Raw genomic sequence first — 22,026 nt, forward strand, 5'->3', positions numbered from 1 at the left:
GCAGGTAGCCAGGAACCAGGATCCAGGGCAGCGCGGGAGCCACGCGGGAAGCGTCTGGAACACCAGGAAAGACAGTTCGCTTTAATACGGGAATTAGAGAGTTGGCCAGTTTACCTTGAGCTTATCTGCAGAAAGCTCCGATGTCTTGGGTGCTTGGAAGCAGCAGGAAGACGTGGTCAAGGTCACAGAGAGGAGTCAGGCTCGTTCCTGCTGGACAGTCTGGATCATGGAAGCATCTGGTAAGACTCTCGGAAGTTTTAGGCTTGAGGAGTTTCACAAAATGTCCTGGATCATCAATCGTCAGGGAGAAACTGGCATGACTCCTTGAATAATCAGGCTTTATGGAATTGCACACAAGAATCTGTTAACTACTGATCAGAAAGTCAGAGTTTATATACGTATCTTATAAAACTAACCGGAAGTTTTATAAAAAAAAAAAAAAACTATATGGATTTGATTGACATGCGATTACACCAATCATGCTTGAACCCTCGTGTGCATGCGTGAGTTTTTTCACGCGTTGGTGACGTCATTTCCCTGTGGGCAGGCCTTGAGTGAGATATTGGGGTGTTTCTGTCGGTGTAAGGACTTCCCACGGACCGGGACGTCCTGCAGCACTTCCACGTGCCGTCGGCGGCCTTTTTCGACCTGAAAACATCCTAATTTAAGGCTTAATTCACCCAGGACGTCGTGAGAGAACAGAGAAGATTCAGAAGAGGCCGGCATGAGGACTTTATGCGGACATTCCACTGTTTAAGGACATTTTTTAATGAAAGACATGCGCGCAAATTCGCCGAGTCGTTTCCGTGACGACTTGGCAAATCTGTGTGCGCCGCGACAGGAAAAACACCTCCATGTTGAAAACCATTTGTAAAATTCAGGCGGCTTTTGATGGCTTTCAACAAGTGAGTAACTGAGAAATTGTTTAACAGCTTGGGCATGTTCCAACTTGCCCATTAAGGTTTCCAACGGAGGTGTTTTTCCTGTCGCGACCCCCAGCCTGACATGCGACTCTGCCCGCACGTTCTTTCATTACAAAATGTCCGTTAACAATGGAATGTCCAAATAAACTCCTCATGCCGACTTCTTCTGAAAGTTCTCTGTTCTCTGACGACTTACTGGGTCAACAGAGCCTGAAATGTGGAAGTTTTCAACTTGAAACGGCGAGACGCTGCCGCCTCGAAGCGCAGATCGCCGTCAGGCGCCGTGGCCCGTCCTTATGGCGACACTCTCTCATCAGCCGTTAAAATTTTTACCAAAAACCAGCTGAATTTATCGAATGGTGTCTACTCAGTTGTGCCTTACAGCTTTTGAAAAAATTTTGATCAAACAAAGCAGCAGTCTCTGAGCCATTCCTAAACAATGAAAAAATCGACGAGAGGGTGGGCGACTCCTCACTCAAAGACTGCCCACAGGCAAATGATGTAACCGACAGGCGTGGAAAAAACTCTCACATGCCCACGAGGGTTCAAGCATGTCTGACGTAATCACACGTGATTCAAATCCATATGGTTTTTGAAAAAAATAATAAGGTTGGATACTTTTCTAACAGACCTCGTAGTCTGTCACTCATGAGTGAGGTGAGGTGTCCTCTGTGGTCTCCCAGTTTGACAGCACGGCAGAATCCTGATGTGTGTGAGTGAATGGGGGAATCTGAGCCATCATTGTAAAGCGTTACGAACGCCTCGCTTAAAAGTGTTACTTTTTTCTCCTTTTATTTGTCTAAAGTAACTGTCTTCATAGTTGCACTTGGACATCTAAAACAAGCAGGTTGAGAGCTACATTTTGCTTAAAGTAGTAGAGTTTCCAAGTTCACATCATACAGTTGTAGAACTTTGAGGATGTTTAATGGCAACCGCCAATTACATTTAAGTGTAAAATGTCAATCAAAACTGATTTTAGAGTCTGTTAAATCCACCAACACGCCCATGGCAGACGTCCTCTCCCGGCTGCTCTCCCAGTTTGCTTGAAGCCAGGTGATCTCTCTGGTAAACACTCTGCATGCAGCCTCTCTTCTCCTTCACCACTCCCCTCCTTCTCTCCTGCCCCCGCCCTCCATCTCCTGCCCTCGCTCACTCCCCTCGTTGGCTATCAGAGTTCCAGTGTGATCAGGCTCCACTTCCAGCTGGCCTCCGCACCGCGCTGCTCGTATGGCGGACTCTCCCCTTAACCACTCCTGGCCCTCCTTCTCCAGGTTTTGGATGAAGCGATGGTCTTTCAAGAGAGGTACAGCATCCACGGCAGGAGCATAGTTACATTTTGAACTTGTGCTGAGAGGAAGAGCTGCAGAGAGAGAGAGAGATGTGTGGTAGCAGAGGTCAAGGGCTGGATGTGACCCTAGGTGTGGCCCGAGTGTGTGGTTTCTCTTTACCTGAAAGTTAGTGTGGGTTTGCAGTGTGTGACAGTTTATTAGTCCACAGCTGGTTTCAGTTCTCCCACTTCTCACATATAAACTGCATGAAAATGCACAGTTGAGCTGTGACAAATATTTATCAGATAAATCTTATTGTGAAGCCAGATATTAAAAGAAGCCTTTTTTTCTGAATGCTGTGTGCAGATTAATAAAGGGGCAGAGAAAAGGGGAGCTTTGGTGTTTGTGTGTTCGTCTCTCTGTCTGTAGTCCGTGTTGCTGCAGCCACCGTGCTTTGAAAGAGTACTCTTGTATTTTTGTCCTCCATCAAAGACAATCTGTGAGATGACAGCTGTTTTGATGTGCGCTCTGTCCTCAGATCTAACCGCGCCTCTCTTGTGTTCTCACCTACACACATCTGTCTCAGGCTCGCACGCTGACATAAATCATCTAGATGCTGAATGGTCACAGCGACCTTAATCCAAACACTCTGTCCCAGAAACAAAGTAGTATTTGTCGCACTGAGTAGACAGAGTTCACTCTGTAAATATTTGGACATTGATTAAGTTGTCTACCACAGTATAATCCAGATGAAAGCAACTAATGAAGATGATATTAAAGTGTGGACTTGAGAAGTCAGTTTGAAGTCCAACGAGCTTTCAGAAAGTTGATCACAACTGAAAAACATTAAATGTGGCTCAGTCAACTGTTCCTCACATTTGTGTGTTTTACTAAGTAAGGATGTACTGACAAGCTCAGGACAAATGTCCACAATATATTATCATCATCATCATTCGTCATACCAGGAGGCACACAAAACCCAGAACATCCTCTATCTAGGATTTTCTCTCTCTCTCTGGCTGTTGTTCTCACAGTGTCCTAGTTGTGCTGTCTTGCTGTTGCTTTCTCGGGTTCCATTGTCCACCACCACCATTTTTTGTCTCCTTACTGTGAAACAACTCCAACCAGCACTGGGTTTCCTGAGCGTGCTCTCTGAGAACAGGCTAAGATGATATGGCACAATGACTTGCTAAACAGTTTTTAGTCAACCAGAACAGGATGCACTAGTGCTCCCGAGAAGATATACAAGGATGTCTTTAAAACAACTTTCAGAGACTGTAACGTTATACATAGACTGGGTTACAGTCCCCGTAGATCAGTGTGGAGAAAAACGGTTTCTGATCATGTCCAGAATTTTGATGCCAAAAGACAGAATGCTGAGGAAGAGGGATGAGCTCGCTGAAAGGGTACCAAGGAGTTCAAGCCCCCATGCGTGGATGTCTGGACAAACTTCATTTTGAACTGCCATGGTTGTGTCAAATGGTCGTGATGATGACTGCTCTCTTTTCCTGCACCATCCTAAAGTCGCCATGCAGTCACCCGCATTGTCACCACATATGACACGTACAATTCTTTTGACATCTTCTTATCACTAATTCTATTGACATGTTCTATCCATAGTCTGGTTGTTGTTTATATGATCGGGCTATTTGATCATTAACCTGCTTCACAAACATTTGAATTGAAAACTGCCAATTTTCTTCTCCTCATACTTTGTCATACCTGTGACCAAACTAGTGGTCTAACTAGGTTGATGATAACTTTCTTTCCAATGTTTCTTGCATTCCAATTCAAACCTTTAATAGGCATTGGAAGGTGTTCCTTGCGCTTCCTAACTTGTTCTTTATGTTTTCTGTCCCACCATGTCAGGCGTGGCACAAACAGAGCAGGACACAAATGCAAACTCTCATGAGGAATGCAGTTAGAATAGGGTTTAATGGAATAAACAAGCAGGGATTCGGTACACAGGCAGTCCAGCAGCGAAGCAAAGGCACAGACAGGCGCAAGGCTGAGGCTTGGTCGAACAAACAGGCTGAGGTCAAAATACACAGCGTGGTGGCAATCAGAGGCAGAGACAAAAAAAAACGTGGTCGAAGGCAAAACAAGGTCAAATACCGGCAGGCTGATCAAAAAGCAAAAAGAGACAGGATGGGAGGGCTGGAAAGTGACATAGATTCAACAATCTGGCAGTGAGCTGTAAGACAGTGAGGGCTTACGAGGTCTATTAGAAAAGAAACCGAGCAGCCGGAGTGGCGCACCCGCCACAGGAAAAACACCTCCGTGTTGATAACCATTTGTAAAATCCAGGCGGCTTTTGGTGGCTTTCAGTTGAGTGAGTATCTGAGAAATTGTTTAACAGCAGGGCATGTTCCAACTTGTCCTTAAGGCTTCCAACGGAGGTGTTTTTCCTGTGGCGGGTGCGCGTCTTTCATTAAAAAAAATCTCCTTTAACAGTGGAATGTCCGGATAAACTGCTGATTCCGACCTCTTCTGAAAGTTCCCTGTTCTCTCACGATGTCCTGGGTCAACAGAGGCTTAAATTTGGAGGTTTTCAGAGGCTTAAATTTGGAGGTTTTCAGCTTGAAATAGGTTTTCACCTTGAAATAGGACAATCCTTGGCACAGTGATCTATTTCTTTTTGTCTCTTTCTCTAAGATTGTATATAATAATCATTAGATTATTAATATATAAACAAAAATAAATTTAAGAAATATTACAATTTGAAAACAAATGCACCAGAACGTGATGACAGCTGCAACTGCTTAATGCTAACTTTTAACATTGAAAATACCATAGACATGCTAACACGTTAGCATCGGGATCCTGATCGTGATCCGGATCACCACTAAAATTTAATCACTTGTTTCTCTTGTCATTTCCAACCACTCCACAAAATTTCAGCAAAAATAAATTTAAGAAATATTACAATTTGAAAACAAATGCACCCGAACGGGATGACAGCTGCAACTGCTTAATGCTAACTTTTAACATTGAAAATGCCATAGACATGCTAATGCGTTAGCATCGGGATCCGGATCGTGATCCGGATCACCACTAAAATTGAATCACTTGTTCCTCTTGTCATTTCCAACCACTCCACAAAATTTCATCAAAATCCGTTCAAAACTTTTTGAGTTATGCTGCTGACAAACAGACAAACAAACAAACGCGACCAAAAACATAACCTCCTTGGCGGAGGTAATAAATGTGATAAGCAGAATAAACTAAGTCTAAAGTGACTAGGTGTGAACAAATACAACGAGGATGAAATAGAAACAAAACCAAAGATAACATAAGCATGACAACCTGACATGAACATGAAACAAGACCAGACATAACCTAAGCAGGACTATACATGACTAAAAAACAAAAGGCTCAAAACATGAAAGAGGAACAAAAAAAGTTCAGAATCAGAACAGCTGGCCCAAACGGGCCAGATCATGACACACCACCATCTTTTGAGACTTTTGCACCCAATGCTACAGATTCATCACTTTCTTTTACCTCTTTGATCTTATGCACTCTTCATGTGCTTATTTGCATCGTTTTGCATTTAGTTTCATTGAGTGGCAGACCGACCCTCCTTGCTTCTGTAATCAACCCATCTCTTGGATGTACTCCTATTTAGGTACTACCAGTGCAATGTCATCTGCAAAGTGTAGCCCTGCAAAAACTTAGTCTGTACTTCACATTGGTTCTTCTGTACTATGAGTACCCAACTATTATTTACCCAACTTGTGAACCGGATGTTAACAGATGACACATCATGCACATACCCAAGAATGCTGCAAAAGTTAATATTTTGTAACGGTAGATTGTTTTAAAAATAGTTCTTGATGTATATTTGTACAATGCAATGGCACCTTGGATGTTGCTGGTGTTTTCATGTGTGTCCAAAATAATTTCAAACTTGTGCACCCAATTCTTTTTTATTTATTTATTGTTTTTTAAAGTTATTAATGATGTATGCGGTACACTCATTCCATCCCGACAAAACAACAGTCCAATGACATCATTAGCCCAGAATTACCATGAGATTCATGCCCATGATGAGTGTATGTAAACGTCCAACCACAGCTGTAACACATCCTTGTGTTCCACCAGATGTTATTCTAATCCCGTCTGTCAGCTAACCTTCATCCACTACCACATTCAGTGTTCTCATACATTAATTACATTCATGATCTTCTCTGGTATATCATAATCTGATCCATAATAATCCCTAAACTACTTATGTGCAAAGTCAAACTCTTTTCAAAGTAAACAAAATACATAAACAAAGTTGATCTCCATTCACATAGTTGTTCTCCAGATTAAAATCTGCTCACTCTTCCTTGTCTGGACCCTTCATCTGTTGCATTCTTTATTCATTTGACTGTGACTCTCCCAACAATTTTATTTGTGACACTAACTAGTGAAACCTTTCTCCAGGTGTTGCTTTCTGTGAAGATCTCCCTTCTTATTCAGTTTCATGATTAACTCCTCCTTCCACTCATCTGATGTTCTCTTCTCATTCCACACTTAAAATAATCTCATCACCTCTGTCACAGATGTTTCTTTGCTGGCATTAATCAACTCTCTTGTTATTTGGTCCACTTCAGGCAGGTTACCGTTCATCATCATCTTAATCCCTTGACTTACTTCTTCTTCTCTAATCTCACCAACATCATATTCAACATCAACACTCAGACTCCTTGGTGTGATTATCCGGGCGTTACTTGTTTCATACCTCGCTGAAATGCTCGTTCCACCTTTCCATTCTTGCCTTCTTTTCCTTTATGATTTTACCTTGCTTATTCTCCATGACTATATCATCTTCTGTCCTCCTTTATTTGTTAATTCTTTGGTTATGTCATAGAAGTGTCTTGCTTTTCCTCAGCTAGTTCAGCCTTTCCAGTGAGGTCTTCTATCCATTTCATTCTATCATCACGCACACTGTGCTTCTGTTGTCTGTTTTTCTCCTGTATTCTTTCTCCAGTATCTCTTTAACTGTCCCAGATTTTGCTCTCTTTATCTTTTGCTTGTTTGGTAGCGTTATGGCTGCCAATGGAACCAGTTCATAGTGATTTAACAAATTGTTTAAGAAAGGTTATATGTAGTGTACAATGACTTGAAGAACACTACTAAAATAATGCAGGACTTTTTGAAGGCAAAGGAGTGAAATGTTCTTGTATTTGGCCTTTTGTCATTTGCCACTATGTAACCTATGACTAATCATTGGAAGAGTTCTGGTTTGACACTGTGCTCTTTACTCCACGTTACTTGTGTTGTTTCCTTGAGTATTTGAGCAAAAATGCCCTGAACAAAAGTTACTAACAGTTGCAGTTGGTTTTGTTGACAGTCCCTTAAACGTTGGCCATCTGAGGACAACCATGTTCCTGAATGTTCTGAAATATTAGCTTTAAAAATGTGAATCCACATAGAGAGAGAAAAACACAAACCTGGAGTTTTCTAATGATTTCACATGCATGTGGTGCGACACTACATTATGGGTAACAACAAAACAATGAATAGCCAAACCAGTCACCCTGACATGAATCAACTGAGCATTTATGTCAAGACAAGATATGTGAAGAAGGTGACTCCAGGGAAAGACTGGCAGCTCAGTAGGGAGAGTAGTTTGTCAGTTATTCCACACTCCTGTCCAGTTGGTGGTGGTAATACACCATGAGGTTTGCCAACTGCCAGCAAATTCAAAACAAGATGAGACACTGCAGTGTTTGTTTTTCAGCAGGATACCTCAGAAAGACAATAATGGATTTAAGTTAAAGTTAGTAGAATTTTGAACCAGATGTAGAACTAAAATATTTTTTACAATCTGCACTTCAGTTAAGTACAGTATAGAAAGACAGATGATTGTTGGACCTTGGCAGAGGTATTTGCTTTTGAGGATCTGGTCTTGCTTTGTTCCATGTCTCCTCCCTAAAAGTCCTCCGTTTTGCAATTATTATTGCTATTTTTTACTTATAGCTAAAGCTCTTGAAGGTCTTTCTCTTTGGGACATTTTGGTGGTGCTTGGGTGTTCATGAAGAGGATTGGGTTGGGCTAAATATACTCTGCCTATGAGCTCCAGTGTGGAGGTGCAACCCTGGCATAAAACTGGTGTAACACCTCCATAACCCCAATGTAAAACCAGAGTAAACCTGCTCTAGGAACATTTATGTGTAGTGTTCAGAGCATATAAATATGTTCATACATTTCTACATTTCTTTTGCTAAACTGAAGATTGATACATTACACATATATAAATAAGTCATATATTTGTTTAATCCATCACCATTATTCATCACGAGGATGGAAAACGTCAACACATTGCATTCAGATTGTTCTTCAAAGCACAAAGCAGCCATTTTAAAAGATAGGGTACAACTATCTTGAGCATTATCATGGATATGTGACATCACACTTTGGAGCTCTATCTGTACCTCTGGGGGCTGGTAAAAACATCATGATAATGCTCAGCTATACTTTGACATAATGTAATTTATATGGGTCCACCATTTATCACTACACTCAAAATATGGCTCATTGGATGAACTCAATTCAATTATGTGCAGGATTTCCATCTAATAAATATCTGTAGTCCCAACTAAATTAAATTACATCATCTTGCATTGATGTGTTTTATTTCAGATGGGGCTACAGATATTTATTAGATGGAATCCAATCCATTGAGTCAGTTTTTTGAGTGTATCACTCAAACAAATTACTCACTGGATGAACTCAATTATGTGCAGGATTTCCATCTAATAAATATCTGTAACCCCATCTCAAATAAAACACATCCATGCAAGATGATGTAACTTAATTTAGTTGGGACTACATATATTTATTACATAGAATCCAATCCAGTGAGTCAGTTTTTTGAGTGTATCATGCAAATGGCTCATTGGATGAACTCAATACAGTTATGTGCAGGATTTCCATCGAATAAATATCTAGCCCCAACTCAAATAAAACATATCCATGCACGATAATGTAACTTAGTTTAGTTGGGACTACATACTGGATTAGATGAAATCCAATCCAATGAGGTCATGTTTTTGAGTCACTTAAACAAATTACTTGATGAACTCAATTCAATTATGTGCAGGATTTCCATCTAATAAATATCTGTAGTCCCAACTAAATTAAATTACATCATCTTGCATTGATGTGTTTTATTTCAGATGGGGCTACAGATATTTATTAGATGGAATCCAATCCATTGAGTCAGTTTTTTGAGTGTATCACTCAAACAAATTACTCACTGGATGAACTCAATTATGTGCAGGATTTCCATCTAATAAATATCTGTAACCCCATCTCAAATAAAACACATCCATGCAAGATGATGTAACTTAATTTAGTTGGGACTACATATATTTATTACATAGAATCCAATCCAGTGAGTCAGTTTTTTGAGTGTATCATGCAAATGGCTCATTGGATGAACTCAATACAGTTATGTGCAGGATTTCCATCGAATAAATATCTAGCCCCAACTCAAATAAAACATATCCATGCACGATAATGTAACTTAGTTTAGTTGGGACTACATACTGGATTAGATGAAATCCAATCCAATGAGGTCATGTTTTTGAGTCACTTAAACAAATTACTTGATGAACTCAATTCAATTATGGGTAGGATTTCCATCTAATAAATATCTTTAGTCCCACCTAAATTAAATTACGTCATCTTGCATTGATGTGTTTTATTTCAGATGGGGCTACAGATATTTATTAGATGGAATCCAATCCATTGTCAGTTTTTTGAGTGTATCACTCAAACAAATTGCTCACTGGATGAACTCAATTATGTGCAGGATTTCCATCTAATAAATATCTGTAACCCCATCTCAAATGAAACACATCCATGCAAGATGATGTAACTTAATTTAGTTGGGACTACATATATTTATTACATGGAATCCAATCCAGTGAGTCAGTTTTTTGAGTGTATCACGCAAACAAATGGCTCATTGGATGAACTCAATACAGTTATGTGCAGGATTTCCATTGAATAAATATCTGTAGCCCCATCTCAAATAAAACATATCCATGCACGTTAATGTAACTTAGTTTAGTTGGGACTACATATTGGATTAGATGAAATCCAATCCAATGAGGTCATGTTTTTGAGTCACTCAAACAAATTACTCACTGAATGAACTCAGTTCAATTATGGGTAGGATTTCCATCTAATAAACATATGTAGCCCCAACTAAATTAAATTATCTTGCATGGATGTGCTTTATTTGAGTTGGGGCTACATATATCTATTAAATGGAAATCCTGCTCATAATTGAATTGAATTCATCCAATGCATCAGTTTTTTTAGTGTATTACCAACACAAATAAAATCAATAACTTTTAAGATGTAACAACTGGGGCTTTGTGACATTAAATTAAATTAATATTCCATTCAAGGGATCCTATAATCTGGATTAACCACTCTAGTCAGTGGTAACATGCCACCTATCTGATAAGGTTTGAATTTTCGTACAGTGCACATCTGATCTGCACAGGCTGACTGTATTAGTTGGTTCTTCAGTTTAGTTTGAACTCTCATCAAAACAAAACTATCTTACAGAATTGTTCCTTAAATAGACAATCAAATGATCGTATCATATGGCACCAAAGTTCCTCCCATGACCATCATGCAGCTTTGGTAATGTATGCACAGTAAGTTTCGTCATCCATCACTTACAATGAAACATCCTCATTTCTGCACAATCCAAGTGTCCCACAACTTCATCTAACATTCTGTGTGACAAAAAAATCCACAGAAAGCTAATAGAGTTCAGCAAGTATTTCAATGCTTTATTATGTCCCCAGAGGCAAATACTGTGCAGCCAACAGTTTATATGCCAAAATTTATATTCAAACTTAATGATAAAACAGGCCATATAATTTAAAAACACACAATTATTTAAGTTTATTGAAAACTGAGATATTTAAGATTGTATCCAAAAATAATCAGTAGATGCTGAGGTGATGGCTTCTTCATGAATAAATAAATAAATAAATAAATAAAACCTGTCCTCTAAAGCAGCTCTTTCACCCAGCTGAGTTCAGTGCTGAGTTTTCCTGAGCATCGCCTCGGCACAGTTTGTGTGTTGGCGTGCTCCCCAGCATAGATCAGCACGAGTCCTGAAAAGATGAATAAACTTGTAAGTTGTGGGCATGTTTAAAATTTTCCAGTGCACAGCTGGTCTCCTGGCTACATCGCACTTGCTCGTATCCAGTTTTTATTCTGAGCATTGAAAGAAACTCTCTGTCAAGACCGGAGGGCGGGGTGTACACCAAGTTTCCATTAGGCCTACCTTGAGCTGATCCAAGTCAAGCCAAGTGTGGACAGGGCCACAATGTTGGGAGTCCGCAGAGGTTTAAAAAAAGAAAGACGTTTATTGACTTTTGTCGAATGGTGCGCCTGCTCTGGAAGACTCATCATTGAATGGAGCCTATTGGGGAAATAATGGAGCTGCCTGGGGAAATCACCTGAGGTGCGCCAACATGTTGTTTGGTTTGTTATGGTGCAAAATGACACCATACACTGAGCCAGAAAAAAGCACTTTTCTCAACTTGTGCCGAATGCCAAGATCCCTGTCACACAGCCAGAATCACGCAGAACGGCATCAGTATGATGAATCGGCTCACATCCGAATAGTGTCGGATTTCAGTTCCAAAACGTTCTGACAGCCATCTGCAGAAGTCCACACAGTTGGTCAACATCAGCCGGCAACCCCAAGTGTGATGCACATGTTCAAAACCCTCTGGGTGCCGTCAAGATGGGACACCTATCTGACGGCGGTGTGAGCACCATCTGACCGCAATTTACATATTCTGAAGGTGGCATAAATGTCCACCTCCACTGCTGCCCCCCCACACCTTCCCCCGGAGTGCAAAGGAACCAATGATCACTGCTATGTATGTGGCACGCAGCTATCCATGTGCAGGGTACAGGGGATGTGAACACAGCGCAAACAAACCGAAAGCACCATGTCCACTGTGGGTCAATGTGTCGCACAGCACATGGCGCTGCAGATCTGGACAGGCTGTTATGTCATAATAGACCTTACAGTACAGATAATATTCCTCCCAATGGACGACGTAAATAATATGACTATTGTCCCCATCATAGCTGCATATAACACGGGCAGCTGCGCCTCTCTGTGGTGCACAGTAACAGGTCACTGCACACGTCAGGCCCAGAGCTGAACGGCTCTCACGCTGTAATATATGATCAACTTCTAACTCTGTAGGAGATATGACATGGAACTGTTGTGCCAGGCTGTTTTAGCATTAATAAACATGAATCTCACCTCCAACAGTAGTCCAAGAATGTTTCATAGCATGGACGTGGATGTGGAGCCTGAACCACAGCCTGTGGTTAAAATCCTCTCATACCAAAATAAAAACAAAACAAAACATCCCATGTGATAATCCAACCATCACGGTGTCCAGAGTTGCGTTGTGCTCCTGAAGTGAGCAAAAAAGAAAAAAGAAATTAAAGTTCACTGGAAAGGCTCCATCTGATGCAGAGGACAGCATGGCCAACTGCCAGCAAACTATCAGTGAAGCTGTCCAGTGGCACTAAGCGCGGGCACCCCACTCAGGCTCATGCAACGTTATGCATGCATGCACACACACACGCGCGGCTGAGTGATAATTGCAGCCCCACGCGTGTGCGCAGAGTGCACGTGCGCGTGAGGAACACATCCTCATGTTTGCCATCCAGACGTTTGGGCATCAGGCAGTCTGCAGTGCCTTTTAATGACTGTCTGCCAGCAGTCTGTGTCATCTACCTGTTGTCTACATGCCCTTTGGATGCCGTTGTGCAGGTGTGGACAAGGTAATCTGGATGCATTCTGACATGGCTGACCACACCAGACTGTGTCGGATTATGGCAATATTTGCCGTGTTGGGCTGGTTCCTGCACATTCTTGCTATGTGTGACGGGGGCTTAACACCTGCTCCGGAGGACTCGGCACAGAATGTGCTCCTTCCCCTACCAGTCTGGAAACAATGTGGTCGTATCACTCAGAGTGCGTCTCACAGATTAACCAGGAGTTCAGAGAGAGTTAATCGGTATCGTGGGTGGCAAGATGGTGCCTGTGTGTTTGGCATACCGTCAGCCCTGTCTCTACCGCTCATCGAGTTTTTTGTTATTTGTAGCTGTGTTTTTGCTCTGTGTGTTCTGCCGGGACATCTCTGCCTTGCTTGTGTATAATCATCAGTCTCTCTTAGACATGAATGCTCTATATGAGCCGCTGCTGTCGTCTGGGTCCAGGTTGGGAGGGCCCCGCCCTGCTCTGCCACCTGTGCTCGCGGAGGTCCCGCTGCACCTGCTCCGTTTTCCTTGCGCTCCTCTCCGGAGGAGGCACTTTAGAAGGCGCGGAAAGCGGAGCGGTGCGTTGGTGAAATTTAAGTTCTACCTGGCAGCCTTCACTAGAGGGTCTGATCCTCGCCTCCTTTGGGATTGACGATATTTTTGGTCGTGGGAGCGCACGCTGCGCACGAGAGGCTGCTGGATTCGTCCTGTTGTTCCTGGACTGTCCTCTCCAGTGACCGGACCGGCTCCGCTAAAGCTGTGCCCATTTTTGCTGCAGCTTCCTGCTGCTGCCTCTCGTCGGGCTGCAGAGTTTTTACACCGGTGCTGTCGTCTGCGGGCTCACAGATGTGGTGTTTCACCTGAGCTCCTCCGTCCGCTGAAACACGCTGCGTCACTGGCTGCTGAGGAGCTGAACTTCCGCATGACTTCATTAAAATCTGCTGATCCCACCGAGATCCTTAGTTTGGGTCTCATTAACATCAGATCATTGTCTCTGAAGTCATTGCTGGTGAATGACTTAATTGTGGATCATCGCCTGGATATGCTTGGATTATGTGAAACCTGGCTTAAATCCACAGCTGTCCTTCCTCTGAATGAGGCCTGCCCACCGGAGTACACCTTTAGTCACGTTTCACGTGATGTGAGGAAAAGCGGGGGTGTTGCTTTTATTTATAAATCCAGGTTTACTTTATTAACTGTTGGGGGTCATAAATATAATTAATTTGAGCATCTGATTCTCCGTTATGCCCATGATGCTAAGTACTGTCAAGGTCATAAAACTGGAAATCAGCTTTGTTATATTGTCACTGTCTATAGGCCTCCTGGCCGATACTCTGATTTTTTTTAGATGAATTTGGCGCGTTCATCTCTAGTCTTTCAACCAGTGCAGACAACATTTTGATTATTGGTGACTTTAACATTCACATAAATAAGCTCTCTGATCCCCTCGGTAAATCATTTATGGAAATCATGGATGCATTAGGATTTCAGCAGTTCATTCCTGGTTCAAAGCATATCAGTGGTAATACTCTGGATTTGGTAGTTGCACGTGGCCTTGCTGTCATAAATATCGACATCCTGCCTCTTGCATCAGCGGTCTCTGACCACTCGCTTATTAGGTTTACAATTATGCTGCCGTGTTTAGTGGAGCAACAACCTTGCCTATCATTGCGGCGACAAATTAAACCTTCAACTTTGACTGAACTCGAAACGAGACTACCAGAAATCTTAACTTCAAGCTTGATGAATTTTCAGTCGGTAACAGTCTTGCGGATAGCCTGAATTTAGTGCTAAAAGCCACACTTGATAAGATTGCGCCTCCTCTATTAAGACCATGCCTTCCCAAGGCACAGATACCTTGGTTCAACAGTTGTTTGCATGACCTTAGGCAGAAGGCTAGAGGGTTGGAACGGAAATGGCGTAGTTCCAAACTAGAGGTGTTCCACCTTGCGTGGCGTGAAGCTATTTTAGATTATAAGCATGCTTTATTGGCTACGAAGCAGGCCTATTACTCTGAATTGATAAACAAAAACAAGCATAATTCAAAGTTTTTGTTTGATACGGTGGCATTTCTTATTCATGGACAGCCACCTGTTGGTCATTCTCCTTTTTCAGCACAGTACTTTCTGGACTATTTCGAAAAGAAAATAGAAGATATTAGGTTGAGCACATCTCAGCGTACTTTGGTCCAGTCATTGTATCCCGCTACTGAGCTGGGGACTACCTCGAGGTGCTACCTAGATTCACGGAATTTAATAGTATTTCACTAGGTGTGCTGACGAAACTCGTGATGTCTACTAAAAGCACAACTTGTTTATTTGATCCTATACCAACAAAATTGTTTAAGGATCTTTGGCCCATTCTTGGGCCGACTGTGCTGGAAATTGTTAATCTTTCTCTAAACTCTGGATCTGTTCCAAATTGTTTTAAATCTGCAGTGGTTAAACCACTACTCAAGAAATCTAATCTTGATCCTGGTGTATTGAAAAATTATAGGCCGATATCAAATCTATCATTCTGCTCTAAAATTCTGGAAAAGGTGGTTTCATGGCAGCTTGTGGACTATCTTACAGAGAATGACCTTTTTGAGCCACTGCAGTCTGTTTTTAGAAAACATCACTCCACAGAAACAGCACTTATTAAAGTAGTTAATGATCTTCTGCGAGCAATGGACTCGGATACTACTACAGTATTGTTGTTGCTGGATCTCAGTGCTGAGTTTGACACCATTGATCATCATATTCTACTTGATAGGCTAGAAAACTGTTTCGGGATTACTGGAACTGCTCTTGCATGGTTGATGTCTTATCTGTCTGGTCGTTCCCACTGTGTTTTGTGCAAGGACACTACCTCTGTGTTATACGTCATACTGACAAAGTGAGGAACCTTGGGGTAATTTTTGATCCTACGTTGTCCTTTGACCTCCACATTAGGGACATTACAAGGACTGCTTTCTTTCATCTAAGAAATATAGCAAAGATTCGTCCCATCCTGTCTATGGCTGATGCTGAGACTCTGATTCATGCTTTTGTTTCTTCTAGATTGGACTATTGTAATGCTTTGTTTTCTGGTTTACCACAGTCCAGCATCAGGGGTCTTCAACTGGTTCAAAATGCTGCTGCCAGACTTCTGACACGAAGCAGAAGGTTTGACCATATTACGCCGGTTCTGGCATCCCTTCACTGGCTTCCGGTCTCTTTGAGATTGGATTTTAAAGTATTACTATTGGCCTATAAAATTGTTCACGGACTGGCACCCTCCTATCTGGCCAGCCTGGTTGAGTCCTATGTGCCGGCTAGGACTCTGCATTCACAGGGTGCAGGACTATTGTGTGTCCTGAGGGTGAAGAAAAAGTCAGCGGGTTACAGAGCTTTCTATCACCATGACCCAGCTCTGTGGAATGATCTGCCTGCGCTGATAGGACAGTCGGACTCTGTGGAGACTTTTAAAGCTAGGCTGAAGACACATTTGTTCTCCCTGTTTTATCATTAGTATTTTATATGATTGTGTGTCTTTTTATTTGTTTTATTTTACCTTTTTATGGTTAATTTTTTTTATTGTGTTTTAATCTTATTTCATTTTATTCTGCTTTTAAATGTTTGTGAAGCACCTTGAGGCGATTACTCGTGATTTGGCGCTATATAAATTATTATTATTATAAATTATTATTATTATATAGTTCTGTTCATTACATATGTCATACAAGTCTAAAACAAGCCACCTGGGTTTAAATTTTTCTCACAGCAGGAGAATTTTCACATTCATAAATGCTGCACTGCGGGCCGTTCAAGTTGCAGAAGAGCACCCCCAGAGTATGATGTTTCCACCCCCATGCTTCACGGTTGGGATGGTTTTCTTGGGGTTGTTCTCATCCTCTAAATATGGTAAGTGGAGCTGATTCCAAAAAGCTCTATTCTGGTCTCATCTGACCACATGACCTTCTCCCATGCCTCCTCTGGATCATCCAGATGGTCATTGGTGAACTTCAAATGGGCCTGGATATGTGCTGGCTTGAGCAGGGGGACCTTGCTGCCCTGCAGGATTTTAAACCATGACAGCATCATGTGTTACTAATGTAATGTTTGTGACTGTGGTCCCAGCTCTCTTCAGGTCATTGACCAGGTCCTCCTGTGTAGTTCTGAGCTTTCTCAGAATCATCCTTACCCACAAAGTGAGATCTTGCATGGAATCCCAGATGGAGGGAGACTGACAGTCATCTTGTGTTTCTTCCACTTTGTAATAAATAATCATAACAGTTGTTGTTTTCTACCAAGCTGCTTGCCTGTTGTCCTGTAGTCCATCCCAGCCTTGTGCAGGTCTACATTTTTGTCTCTGGTGTCCTTAGACAGCTCTTTGGTCTTAGCTATGGTGGACAGGTTGGAGTGTGATTGATTGAGTGTGTGAACAGGTGTCTTTTATACAGGTAACAAGTTCAAACAGGTGCAATTAATACAGGTAAAGAGTGCAGAATAAGAGGGCTTCTTAAAGAAAAATTAACAGGTCTGTGTGAGCCAGAATTCTTGCTGGTTGGTAGGGGCTCAAATACTTATTTTCAGCAGTAACATACAAATAAATTATTTAAAAAATCATACATTGTGATTTCCGGATTTTTTTTTTATTTTTTATTTTTTAGATTATGTCTCTCACAGTGGACATGCAGCTAAGATGAAAATTTCAGACAACATTTCAGACATCAATCAATCAATTGTATTTTCTCTGTTACCCCACCTGTCTTTTTCAGCTGGGATAAAAGAGTTCCTAACCTTTTTTTGTTCTGCATCTTAGCATTCTGTATGTCCTGCCAGACAGAGGCACCTGAGCAGTGGATGGCTAAAATTTGCCAAAAAATTTTCAAGTCAGCTTCAAAGATTTGACATAAACTTGTCAGGTCACTTACGCATATGGCTACGATTTTGCTTTCATCACACTCTGCAGCTTGTTTTTGTTCTTTAAGGTCAGTAGACCCAGACAGAACACCAAGGAGAAGCTCAAGCTTGATTCCAAAACACATGAACACTGCAAACTATTTGGTTCTTACCAAGATAAAAAAAAAAACAACAAATTAGATTTAGGTGTTAGATAACTTATCTTGTTTATTAAGAGTTAATTTCTTGATTTAACTGTTCAACTTTACACTATAATCTTAATTGAAGAAATCTTGGACAGATAATTTGTTCTGAGTACCTTTTCTGTCAGGTTGTGTTCTTATCTTGGTTTTTAGACACCCTTCTTTGTTTTGCAGTGAGTAATACATCTTCATAGAAACACTGTCAACATTAAATCTATGAAGCTTACACAGGAAGCACACTGCTGATGGGCTTTCTTAAGGACATCATCCACCTGGAAGCTAAAGGTGAGATGAGGGTGCCCAAGTATTTATACAGCTGTACCACTTCTACAACTTGATCAGCGATCACCTCCGGGGAGATCAACTATTGAGTCTTCCTAAAACCAATCACCATCTCCTTTGTTTTGGACACATTAATATCCAGAGCTCTATTGAGCCGAGTATTCCTTTAACTATAACTAGTAATGACTTCATGACTTTCTTTGCTAATAAAATTTTAACTATTAGAGAAAAAATTACTCATAACCATCCCAAAGACATATCGTTATCTTTGGCTGCTTTCAGCGATGCCGGTATTTGGTTAGACTCTTTCTCTCCGATTGTTCTGAGTTATTTTCATTAGTTACTTCCTCCAAACCATCAACATGTCTATTAGACCCCATTCCTACCAGGCTGCTCAAGGAAGCCCTACCATTATTTAATGCTTCGATCTTAAATATGATCAATCTATCTTTATTAGTTGGCTATGTACCACAGGCTTTTAAGGTGGCAGTAATTAAACCATTACTAAAAAGCCATCACTTGACCCAGCTATCTTAGCTAATTATAGGCCAATCTCCAACCTTCCTTTTCTCTCAAAAATTCTTGAAAGGGTAGTTGTAAAACAGCTAACTGATCATCTGCAGAGGAATGGTCTATTTGAAGAGTTTCAGTCAGGTTTTAGAATTCATCATAGTACAGAAACAGCATTAGTGAAGGTTACAAATGATCTTCTTATGGCCTCAGACAGTGGACTCATCTCTGTGCTTGTTCTGTTAGACCTCAGTGCTGCTTTTGATACTGTTGACCATAAAATTTTATTACAGAGATTAGAGCATGCCATAGGTATTAAAGGCACTGCGCTGCGGTGGTTTTAATCATATTCATCTAATAGATTACAATTTGTTCATGTAAATGGGGAATCTTCTTCACAGACTAAGGTTAATTATGGAGTTCCACAAGGTTCTGTGCTAGGACCAATTTTATTCACTTTATACATGTTTCCCTTAGGCAGTATTATTAGACAGCATTGCTTAAATTTTCATTGTTACGCAGATGATACCCAGCTTTATCTATCCATGAAGCCAGAGGACACACACCAATTAGCTAAACTGCAGGATTGTCTTACAGACATAAAGACATGGATGACCTCTAATTTCCTGCTTTTAAACTCAGATAAAACTGAAGTTATTGTACTTGGCCCCACAAATCTTAGAAACATGGTGTCTAACCAGATCCTTACTCTGGATGGCATTACCCTGACCTTTAGTAATACTGTGAGAAATCTTGGAGTCATTTTTGATCAGGATATGTCATTCAATGTGCATATTAAACAAATATGTAGGACTGCTTTTTTGCATTTGCGCAATATCTCTAAAATTAGAAAGGTCTTGTCTCAGAGTGATGCTGAAAAACTAATTCATGCATTTATTTCCTCTAGGCTGGACTATTGTAATTCATTATTATCAGGTTATCCTAAAAGTTCCCTGAAAAGCCTTCAGTTAATTCAAAATGCTGCAGCTAGAGTACTGACAGGGACTAGAAGGAGAGAGCATATCTCACCATATTGGCCTCTCTTCATTGGCTTCCTGTTAATTCTAGAATAGAATTTCAAATTCTTCTTCTTACTTATAAGGGTTTGAATAATCAGGTCCCATCTTATCTTAGGGACCTCATAGTACCATATCACCCCAATAGAGCGCTTCGCTGTCAGACTGCAGGCTTACTTGTAGTTCCTAGGGTTTGTAAGAGTAGAATGGGAGGCAGAGCCTTCAGCTTTCAGGCTCCTCTCCTGTGGAACCAGCTCCCAATTCAGATCAGGGAGACAGACACCCTCTCTACTTTTAAGATTAGGCTTAAAACTTTCCTTTTTGCTAAAGCTTATAGTTAGGGCTGGATCAGGTGACCCTGAACCATCCCTTAGTTATGCTGCTATAGACTTAGACTGCTGGGGGTTTCCCATGATGCACTGAGTGTTTCTTTCTCTTTTTGCTCTGTATGCACCACTCTGCATTTAATCATTAGTGATTGATCTCTGCTCTCTTCCACAGCATGTCTTTTTCCTGGTTCTCTCCCTCAGCCCCAACCAGTCCCAGCAGAAGACTGCCCCTCCCTGAGCCTGGTTCTGCTGGAGGTTTCTTCCTGTTAAAAGGGAGTTTTTCCTTCCCACTGTCGCCAAGTGCTTGCTCACAGGGGGTCGTTTTGACCGTTGGGGTTTTTCCGTAATTATTGTATGGCCTTGCCTTACAATATAAAGCGCCTTGGGGCAGCTGTTTGTTGTGATTTGGCGCTATATAAATAAAGTTGGTTTGATTTGATTTGATTTGGTTCAGACCTTTTTCTGAACACTGACGTATAAAAATACCCTCAGTTGTAAAACGGTTTCTGTTTGTACCAAAAAAGGTTTGGCCCAGTCTCTCTGACGTTAAGCTCTGCGTTTGTCGATGGAGAGTAAAAAGTTGCTTACTGTTGACCAGTGCTGAGGTCCGCCAGACTCAGCAGGCGCTAAATCAACGTCAGTCGGGCAATGCTGATGTTTATCGTGGTCCCGGAACAATTTTCAACAAGCTTAAAATTTTTGGTGTTCACGCTAAATCAGCGGTGAGAGTTGAGCTCCACTACCGCTACATTGCTCCTGCTAGTACAGCGTTACTGCTCCGTTGCCTTCTGCTGACCTACCGCTGCCAACATCAGAGGCTTATCAGGATCCGTTGAGCATGAAGAAATGCGCAGAAACAATATGAAATACGAAGGAATGTGTCGAACCTGTCTCAACGCACCGTTAGCAAGTTGGGCAGGATTACTTTGAAATGTAATCCAAAAGTAATCAGATTACAAGTAATCCAAATGTATGTACATACATACATGTAATCCACATGTATTCTTTCAAAGTAATCCTACCCAACATTTGACCATTAGCAAGTGAAGCAATTGCAGAGGTATGTCGAGTTTATATAGGCAACGTCACATGACGTCTCAAACGCTGAATCAACTATGAGCTCTGCCAACCTACGCTACTGCTCCAAGGAGCGCACTACTGCCGGTGGATAGTTAAACTACATCCTGTGTGACTCAGTGGACTGTCGCCAAATGTAAAGTTCTGCCAGTACAATGGCTCCTGTAGTTGGGCTACTTTGACTTGTATTAGACAAAGGAAATTGGGACACCTGGAGTGCACCTTCACCGCCATTTCATAGAGATTTTTGTGGATCTGCTATGTCGGCCATCGTCAGCAACTTGAACGGCCCTTCGGGTGTGTATGTATGTGTCACAAACAGAGCAGACTGACTCAGCGGGCGTGTCTCACTGAGCAAGCACATGTCACAGAAGTCTAAAATGAGCTGTTTCAAGGCAAGATTTTGCCAAATGCAGAAGAATGCCTATATTTACGCACAATGCATAAAAGATGGCTTTGCACAATATGACCCCTTTAATGAAACCCCCCCTGCTCTAAATTTGACATGCTAACCACATACAGATAAAGACAGAAAGGACGACTGCATGTGTTGAGCACTGATTAAGGCTTGGCGGAGCCTTGAGTTCACAGGAGGCATCTCTTATGAAATGCGTATTACGTAACGTGTTCTGGCCGAGGCTCTGGCCTTCTGAAGTGGGTGAGGCTGAAACGCTGATGACTTGTCAGAAAAAATCAGACATTCACTGTAGGAACACAAAAGCACTGAACACTCTGATG

General features: G+C 41.5%; 1 protein-coding gene across 1 annotated transcript in view; it reads left to right on the plus strand.

The window, feature by feature from the left end:
- The first annotated feature begins 2,136 nt into the window (after positions 1-2,136).
- The window catches only part of LOC117518645 (rho guanine nucleotide exchange factor 18-like), a 151,295-nt gene continuing 131,405 nt past the window's right edge, over positions 2,137-22,026 (plus strand). The window contains exon 1 of the mRNA XM_034179845.1: positions 2,137-2,226. Within this exon, the coding sequence (XP_034035736.1) occupies positions 2,151-2,226 (76 nt within the window). The 5' untranslated portion in view covers positions 2,137-2,150. The remainder of the gene's footprint in view (positions 2,227-22,026) is intronic.

This window comes from Thalassophryne amazonica, chromosome 10, assembly GCF_902500255.1.
Source record: "Thalassophryne amazonica chromosome 10, fThaAma1.1, whole genome shotgun sequence".
NCBI lineage: Eukaryota > Metazoa > Chordata > Actinopteri > Batrachoidiformes > Batrachoididae > Thalassophryne > Thalassophryne amazonica.